We start from the raw sequence: 9,383 nt of genomic DNA on the forward strand, positions 1-9,383 counted from the left end.
TTTTCTCGCTTTCCGTTACTGTAGTCAGTCTTTCACGTTTCATTCACACACTCACGTCCTCCATTTTTCTCTCCTGTTTCACATTTGTATCCCACAATGCCTTGCTCGAACGGGGAACGCACACCACGTGATGCATGACGTAGTATCTTGTATTGCGTCATGGTGAAGCAGGAAAAAATAGCGGAGAATTTAGGGCCACGTGGCTTTAACTTCATTAATTGTTCTATTTTAAAAAAAATTAAATTGGAAGTCTGTGATTTGAATTCAGTAGCTTTCGGTCCACTAAACAAAAATAATTGGGTGTCGGGGAAAATTCTTTTTATAACCTGCACTTGAAAAATCTGAAAGGCGGTCTAGCTTTAATATAAAGCTATGATTTCAAACTTGTAGAGAATTAATCAACACTGTTTGACCGATCAGAATTTAGAGAGAGATTGCAAGCCGAAACAGATCAAGTGAAATGCCTGGAGTTGTTTTGCATTGTTCTTCTGGCTGATGATCATGATGATGATGATGATGATGATGATATAGCTGCTACATGCTGATTAACCCCGAGGCAGACCTGGCAGGCACCATGTTCAAGGCAGCCAAAGGGAATTACGATAGTCGCAAATGGAACTCATTGTGAAGTCAAAGAGAAAAAAAAGTAACAGCTCTAGGTCTGGGAAAGTTCTGCTGGCAAATCCAAAGATAAACAAGTGATGTAATTCTCTGTTTGTCGTTAACTTCTGCACTCCCATTGTCAGTTCAAAACAAATGGAGCCTGTTTTTGGCTTGTTTTCTTGGCCAGAGGCACGGGGATGTGGACAGGGGTTATTTATCACGCATCGTAAGTTTGCTTGGAAAAAGCCATTAAGCAGTTTAGTGTTCACCATTCGCATGTTGACAACGCAAATATACTGTTCGAAATGGACAAAGTACGCATAATGGAAAACCATTGCATTAACTCAGTGATGCATGTTCCAGGTGAAGAGCTACACGCATTTGCATACATTACATCATCTGGAAATCGGACTGCCTTCTTTTTTTCCAATTAGTCAGCTGTCTCAGTAAGCTGATACTGCTGTAGATTTTTACATGATATCCAACAAAAAATGGTTCTTTTATTCAAATATGAATACACTGATATGAAGACAAATAGGTGACTATAATAACATGTCTTGTTGTATCAGAGACAAACTGCAAAGAATTAGAAGTGTAAAGCACAGGCTTCCACAAGATAAACAATATAATATAGATTCTTAAAGGTAGACCGCCTTTCAGATTTTTCAAGTGTAGGTCATAAAAGGAATTTTCCCCAACACCCAGTTATTTTTGTTTAGTGGACCGAAAGTTACTGAATTCAAATCACAGACTTCCAATTTTATTTGTTTTTTTTTTTTTTAAATAGAACAATTAAGGAATTTAAAGTCATGTGGCTCTAAATTCTCCGGTATTTTTTCCTGCTTCACCATGACCCAATTCAAGATACTACCTCATGCATAACATGGTGTGCTTTCCCTGTTCGGGCAAGGCATTGTGGGATACAAATGTGAAACAGGAGAGAAAAATGGAGGATGTGAGTGTGCGAATGAAATGTGAAAGACCGACTACAGTAACGGAAAGAAAGCGAGAAGAAAAGACGTTATGTTATATACGAAGGAAAGGAAACGCAGGACCAAACTAATAAATATGGGCGGTCAGCAAGCACCTCGGTGTGCTCAGCTGTTCGTTTAGAGACAGAATGATGGAACTGTCAGTGCATGCTCAAAGGTAAACCTGTAGATGGCAGTAATGCAACACTGTGGATGCCAACTGCTGTAAAACCCAAAAGAAGAAGAAGAAGGTAAACCTGCGCATGCGCACACAGACTTCCTCCGTCTGCTTGACTGTGCGAAGTGAGCGATTTCATGCACGTTATTTGCTAGGGAATCCGCTCAAATTAAATAACTTCCCAGCGACAGAATGACCTAGTAATTTTTTTTATATATTGCGGAAATAAATAAATATATCACAATGACCACATTTCCGACGGCGCTAAATTTCACTGATTTTAGGAACTCGAAAGGCCGTCTAGCTTGAAGCAGTGATTCGATATTTGACAATACAACTACAGTGGAATTCGCGATGATGCGATACGATTTCAATTCTTTCAGCAATGGTTTGATATTTAACATACGATACTACTGTATCTGCTATATGATATGATACAATACGATATATTATTTTACAATTTTTCAATGGAATAAAAACGTGTTCTATTCCCTTCTAGCAGGTTTCATTCATTTCGTTCGATAGCATGTGATATTGTTAGCATATCGCTTATCCTAGGTGTATTACGTCACTCTTGCCAATGGAGAATGAGCATTGAATATGGTTTACGATATTGCATGGTTGTCAAGACAACATGATGTCGCACATCAGAGACGTAAAACCTCAGCACTAGTGAGCAACTGTGACAATTTGTAAACGAACTTGGCCGCCAGGTTTGCGTCATTAAATAAGGAAGATTTTCAGAGAATTTTGAAAGAGAAAGATGTGTTGAACACCTGAAAGGAAAGTGTATGTATAATAATAATATTGGCTGGCTTTTTTTGTGGTCTATCAGATATATTACATTCAGCTAGCATGATATTGAACGAGTCATGCTATCTGCCCTCTTACACATACATACATTAGCTCGATTGGCTAGTGTCACTGTGATTGACGAGAGAGAGAGAGGATGCCCCTCCCACTCAGAAGGCATGGCCAGTTTTGCTCTCTTGGCTCCCACCCATGGATGGCTATCGCATCTCTGAGATTCGAACTCATGATCATCTGATGATAAGATGAATGCTTTTCTGTTGCACCCAGTGACTGTTAAAAAAAAAAACAAGGACAGTATGACGTCTCTAAAAATTGAAGCAGCCACAGGTTTAGCGCCCCTGCTGGCTGGCTGCAGTATAATGTGTAGCTCCGCCCATCCCGATGTATTTCACTGACAAAATAGTCTATTTTCCAGGTCACTTTTCTCATATAAACTGTCTTTCCATTTACAGCATCTAATCCGAACAGTTAGCGTTCACTATCCTGATAGCTGCACATTTTTTTCCCTTAGAAGTTCGTTTTTAAAATGTTCTTATACGATATTGTAAATATGTCAGATTGAAGTGATTGACAGCCTTGGAAACAAGCTGGTCCTCGGTATTGAGAAAAAGGGGCGGGCCTATGAAATGAGTCGGTGTACCTGACTTTGACTCTTGTCTGTACTCCAAATAGTCAAATTTCTACAACATGGCAGAGTTACGTTGGCTTCATTTCTATAGATCGGAAGGCAGCGGAGCGATGACGCCCATGTTCCTTTACAGCGATTGTTTGCACCACTCGCGAGCCACTTCCTTTTATTTCTCTCGTAGCACCTATTCAACAGGCCCGTAATTAAACATGACACGGCTGCACAACCTCACCACTCACTGTGTTCACTCAGGACATTATGATGTCTGAAGCTCTGAGCTTTTTTGTGTTGATGTATTAAATCAGGCTGGGAGTGTAGTGCAACATTAAGAGCGACGTTTTGAATGCATTTTCTTGGGATTTTTTTCAATGCAAAAAAACCCCAACGTATCATTAATGACAGAGCAAGAGAGACTTTTCTCTGCGGCGTTGCAGAAATCAGAGATTTTATTCAGTCTTTGATTGATGTTTGGGTCTTTTTTGCTTCTAATGGAAAGTTCTAGCATTAGGCACAGCCATGAATTCATTTCCAACCCCTTGGCCTGCAGGCATTTTGTTTATCGGAGTGACATGAAGGGAATAAGGAAATTGTGTTGTTTTTTCGCGAACTCTGCATAAAAGCAGCCGTGTTGAGAAATTATTAATATGTTTTTTTCCCCCCCTCTGTTCTGCCTCAGGTGGATTTTGCTTTCATTGTGTGGCACAGTTTTCCTGATCGGATAGTCGGATATCCGGCACGCAGCCACTACTGGGATGCCACCAAGGAGAGGTGGGGCTACACATCCAAGTGGACCAATGAGTACTCGATGGTGCTGACGGGCGCCGCCTTCTACCACAGGTACACAAATAGAATTGTGTGCAATAACTCTGGAGTTCAGTCTTTACAGCATGTGTGTGTGTGTGTGTATGTGTGATAGAGTGAGCTCTCAGAGACAGTGTGATATAAATGTTTGCGCTGACAGGTTCAGTGGGAGATTTCAGAGATCTATGGCATAGGTGAGACAGCGATCACAGTTTGTTTTAAAGTGAAGGCCCCTCTGATCATTCTTCACACACACACACACACACACGATAGTGTATTAGACACCACACTACACAACAGGTGAGAAAAAGACAGAAATGGAAATACCTATTTCTCTCAAAACCACAACACATCCTTTCTTTCAACCTTTCTTTTTTCTTCACCCATCATTCTTGCTCTTTCTCTCTCACACTCTTTTTCTTTGGTTATCTTTATCCTCTCTCTCTCTCTCTCTCTCTCTCTCTCTCTCAGGTACTATCACTTCCTGTACACTCACTACCTACCTAGTCGACTCCTCTCCATGGTGGACCAGCTTGCCAACTGTGAGGACATTCTCATGAACTTCCTCGTCTCCACGGTAACCAAGTTGCCGCCAATCAAAGTCACACAGAAGAAACAGTACAAGGAGACGATGATGCAACAGGTCTGTGTGTGTCTGTGTGTGTGTTTAGTTAAATGTGTGTGATCCAGGTGAGTCCCATGGAGCATTAAGGACAGCAGAAGCCAGGATTGCTCTGGGGCAGAATGTTGGAGTGTGTGTGTGTGGCTGCTCATCAAGTCAGCAGTATAACCCTTTTGACAAATGTCTCAGTAGTGGATGTGTCCAAGTCTAGTGTGCAAGTTGGAGAGTTCAGGCTCGGATGCTCCAGAACATTTTGCCAGATGGCGAGTGGATAAAGTGTCCATAGGGTGGTAGGAGGGGGGTAAGAGGGGTCATCCATAAAGCCTGTGCCTGTGCAGACACAGCGTTTACACTAATTGTCCTCTGTGGAGGTGAAAAATGCAGTCCATCTAAAGTTACATCACTCTTCACTCAGTCTGTCTGAGCAAAGCACGTGGTTTTGACAAGAAGTTAGCCATGGTGTTGAAGATCCACATGTGCAGTGCAGCTGAGGAACATCCGAGGAACTGGAATTAGCCTCATTTATATTCTCATTCATCTCATCTCATTATCTCTAGCCGCTTTATCCTGTTCTACAGGGTCGCAGGCAAGCTGGAGCCTATCCCAGCTGACAACGGGCAAAAGGCGGGGTACACCCTGGACAAGTCACCAGGCCATCACAGGGCTGACACATAGACACAGACAACCATTCACACTCACATTCACACCTACGGTCAATTTAGAGTCACCAGTTAACCTAACCTGCATGTCTTTGGACTGTGGAAGAAACCGGAGCACCCGGAGGAAACCCACGCGGACACGGGGAGAACATGCAAACTCCACACAGAAAGGCCTTCGCCGGCCACAGGGCTCGAACCCGGACCTTCTTGCTGTGAGGCAACAGCGCTAACCACTACACCACCGTGCCGCCCGTTGAGGAACTTTTAGAGGCAAAATAATAATAAAACACTTTGGGACATGCTTGTTAGAAGGTTGTAAGTCTGCTTCATCATGTCCTATGTCGTTGATTATTTTCCAATAACAGCACTGAATGGTTTATTCTTGGTAAATTAATTGTACAATAAATACAGTCCAATAATAATAATAAGAAGAAGATACTGTATATTAAGATTAATGTTCTTGTGTTGCATTGTAGCTTAGTCTCTCTCTTTCTCTCTCTCTTTCAGGGTTCGAAGTCATCACGTTGGGCCGACCCAGACCACTTCGCTCAGCGGCAGTCCTGCATGAACTCCTTCGCCGCCTGGTTCGGCTTCATGCCGCTCATTCACTCTCAGCTCCGTTTGGATCCGGTCCTGTTTAAAGACCAGGTCTCCATCTTACGCAAGAAATACAGGGACATTGAGAGACTATAAAGACGCATGAGGTCTCGTATCAACACGAACGTCACTAAAGCGATGGGTTGATTGCCCTGGACATGGCCTCACAAATATAATGTCTGCAAAGTCATTTCATTTCAAATATATGCAACTGTGGGTTTTATCTTGTTTAAAGGCTCTGGTCAGGTATCTGAGAATCCAACACTGCTGACTTTCCATCCTCATCATCACTGTCATTTACAGAGACCAACATTAATCCTAGGACACACTCGATGGAAGAAAAGACAGCCTGAAGTCGAGGCCACGGGGAGGACGCCCAAACTCACAACAATGCCTGCAATATGTACATTCAGTTCTCTTATTTTTTGTACGATTTTGCCTTTTTTTAAAAGAAGCCTAAAGTCAAATAAAATCTCTGAATGCCACAGAAAGGACTGCTGATTAAATGTGTCTCAGCTCTCGTCTCTGAGGATATAAACAGTCTGTTTTTGAGGTCTTGTTTTTCCTGGCAGGGTAAAGTGAAAGGATGCATTGTAATATAAGGTGATTTACAGCTAGGACATGTTGGTGAAATGTTTTCTATTTGCAGGTGTTCTAACTGTGATTTTCAAATATTACTTACAGGATTTCATGATGTGCGTACACACTTGTGAAGACCAAAAAGAACCAAATGTCCTTACAATCACCCAAATCATGTTTGTGTGTTTATTTACATGTTTCTAAGGACCAAAGAATTACAAAAAAAAGTCCTCACAATGACAGAGATATTGTCACAAATCCTCACAATGACTATGTGTCACTGACTCAGCAGTGCTTACAAGCACCAAGTGTGTGTGGATGTATTTAACCTAAAAATGAACAAAGGTCCTCACAAAGATAGAATACTGTCAAAAGTCTTCACAATCAGTGTGTGTGTGTGTGTGTGTGTGTGTGTGTGTGTGTGTAAAACCTAAAAATGTAAAAAACCGATACAATGTTAGGATGGTGTCAAAAGTCCCCACAATCACTGTGTGTCTACTAACCCCATGTGAGGACCAAAAATGACTAAAGGTGCTCACAATCACTGTGTGTGTGTGTAGCCTAAAACTGAAAAAGGTCCTCACAACAATAGGATAGTGTCAAAAGTCCTCACAATCACTGAGTGTGTGGTGTCTGTTTCGTCTAAAAATGAAAAAACAAAAGGTCCTCACAATGTTAGGTTTGTGTCAAAAGTCCCCACAAGCACTCTTTGTGTGTGTGTGTGTGTGTGTGTGTGTGTGTGTGTCTGTCTGTCTGTCTGTCTGTCTGTCTGTCTGTCTGACCTAAAAAGCTCCTCACAAAATGTTAGGATAGTGTCAAAAGTCCCCACAATCACCATTTGTGTGTCTACTAACCCTATGTGAGGACCAAAAATGACTAAAGGTACTCACACGTGTGTGTGTGTGTGTGTGTGTGTGTGTGTGTGTGTGTGTGTGTGTGTGTGTGTGTTTAGCCTAAAAATGAAAAAAGGTCCTCACAATGCTAGGATAGCGTCAAAAGTCCCCACAATCACTGTGTGTGTCCACTAATCACTTTGTGAGGCCCAAAAATGACTAAAGGTGCTCACAATCACTGTGTTTGTGCGTTTATCTCTTTATGAGGACTAAAAAGGACCATAGGTCCTCATAAATCACCCAGTCCTCACAAAAATAATGTTTTTAAAGTTTACTTTGAAAACCTTGAGCAAAAAATATTTCCTTTTGTTTACAGTATTATAGCATTTGAATGCAATATTTGAATAGTGATATTTGTTCTAACAGCCCGAGTCGGTCCACACACTCACCAAAAACAATGACGATAAGATTCGGAAGAGGTTGATATTAGATAAAAATGGATTGGACTGAATCAGACACAGTGGCACAGTGGTGTAGTGCTTAGCACTGTCGCCTCACAGCAAGAAGGTCCTAGGTTCGAGCCCAGTGGCTGGCAAGGGCCTTTCTGTGTGGAGTTTGCATGTTCTCCCCATGTCTGTGTGGGTTTCTTCTGGGTGCTCTGGTTTCCCCCACAGTCCAAAGACATGCAGGTTAGGTTAACTGGTGGCTTTAAATTGTGTGAATGTGAGTGTGTTTACATGGTGTGAGTGTGAATGGTTGTTTGTCTCTGTGTCAGCCCTGCGATGACCTGGCGACTTGTCCAGGGTGTACCCCACCTCTCACCCATAGTCAGCTGGGATAGGCTCCAGCTTGCCTGTGACCCTGTAGAACAGAATAAGCGGCTACAGATAATGGATGGATGAATCAGATACCTATACAGACTATAAGTGGAGCTATAGATTGTATTTGTTTTAATGATTTGATATTACAATAGTCAATATTGTTGTGTTATAAATTGTGAGCTGAAAAAAATGTCAGAATGCTGGGTGTGACAGATCAATCAAAAGGTACCACTCCAAACTTAGCTGTCATGCTATTTTTTTTAATAGGACAAAAAAAATAAACGTTGGCGAATTGGCTGATGGATTACTTTTGGGTTATGGGAAATTATGTCAATTTGATTTTCAGCTGGTCTTATAAATGTGAGGTCACATTGGTCATGCTGAAGAAATAAGCACTGAGTTTGTTTACTTTCTTAAACACAAGCAGTTCCTCATCAACACCACCAATTTCCTCCAATCAAACCCACCACTGTTTATTTTTACACACTGTGGCAGCTCAGTATTTTAATTTAGTGACTCGGAATCAAGTGTACACAGCCACAGCATTTCCTCGGAATATTTTATCACTTAAAAATGGACAACAGTTTGAAATTTAAATTCAGAGAACTTGTTTTTAACATTGACATAACTAGCAATGCACTACAATATTTAAATTTTTTATGAATCTATATATGTGTGCTTTACATTGCCTTGTTTTGGGCTCAAAATGTCTATTTTTTTTAGTCTTTAGGTTTGTTGTTGTTTTTTTAGTCAAGTCATTACTACATTTCTTTGTTTACTTCCGAATATTTTATAACTTTATAATGGTCTTTTCTTTTGTTAGTGTAACCAGAAATGTGTTATAGTTAATACTGCCATGCAAAAGCAAACTGCAGTATCTGAATATTGTGTTTGTGGCAAAAGACGGTCCAATCGTGAATAGGTGGCGCTACTGGACCGCCTTTTGCCACCGATACAATATGCAGATACTGCAGTTTGCCATTGCATGGCAGAATATATTACATCCTTAAGAGAATATAGTAATGCATCGACCTGATTTTTGATGGCTTTTGTGACAGTAAGATGTCCATACATCTATACGAACAATGTAAGTGTACCACCAGTGGGAACCCGATCGCAAGTGCAAGGCCATGCATCTCAAACACTTGACTACCAGATAACAAAAGTTGTATCTTTATTTACATAAGACACAAGTTTTTATTCAGCACTAATTTTAATTTGCTTTTTAAAAAATAACGTGGGGTTATTTACTAACACATTTTACACTCATCGGGAGCT

At 41.1% G+C, this 9,383-nt stretch overlaps 1 protein-coding gene across 1 annotated transcript in view; it reads left to right on the forward strand.

Moving 5' to 3' along the window:
- LOC132881451 (exostosin-1) overlaps positions 1-6,326 on the forward strand; it is a 417,070-nt gene extending 410,744 nt beyond the window's left edge. Inside the window, exons 9-11 of the mRNA XM_060913916.1 lie at positions 3,870-4,030; positions 4,466-4,637; positions 5,783-6,326. Coding sequence (XP_060769899.1) covers positions 3,870-4,030; positions 4,466-4,637; positions 5,783-5,968 — 519 coding nt within the window. The 3' untranslated portion in view covers positions 5,969-6,326. The remainder of the gene's footprint in view (positions 1-3,869; positions 4,031-4,465; positions 4,638-5,782) is intronic.
- Positions 6,327-9,383: the final 3,057 nt, after the last annotated feature.

Source organism: Neoarius graeffei, chromosome 2, assembly GCF_027579695.1.
Source record: "Neoarius graeffei isolate fNeoGra1 chromosome 2, fNeoGra1.pri, whole genome shotgun sequence".
NCBI classification, from domain to species: domain Eukaryota; kingdom Metazoa; phylum Chordata; class Actinopteri; order Siluriformes; family Ariidae; genus Neoarius; species Neoarius graeffei.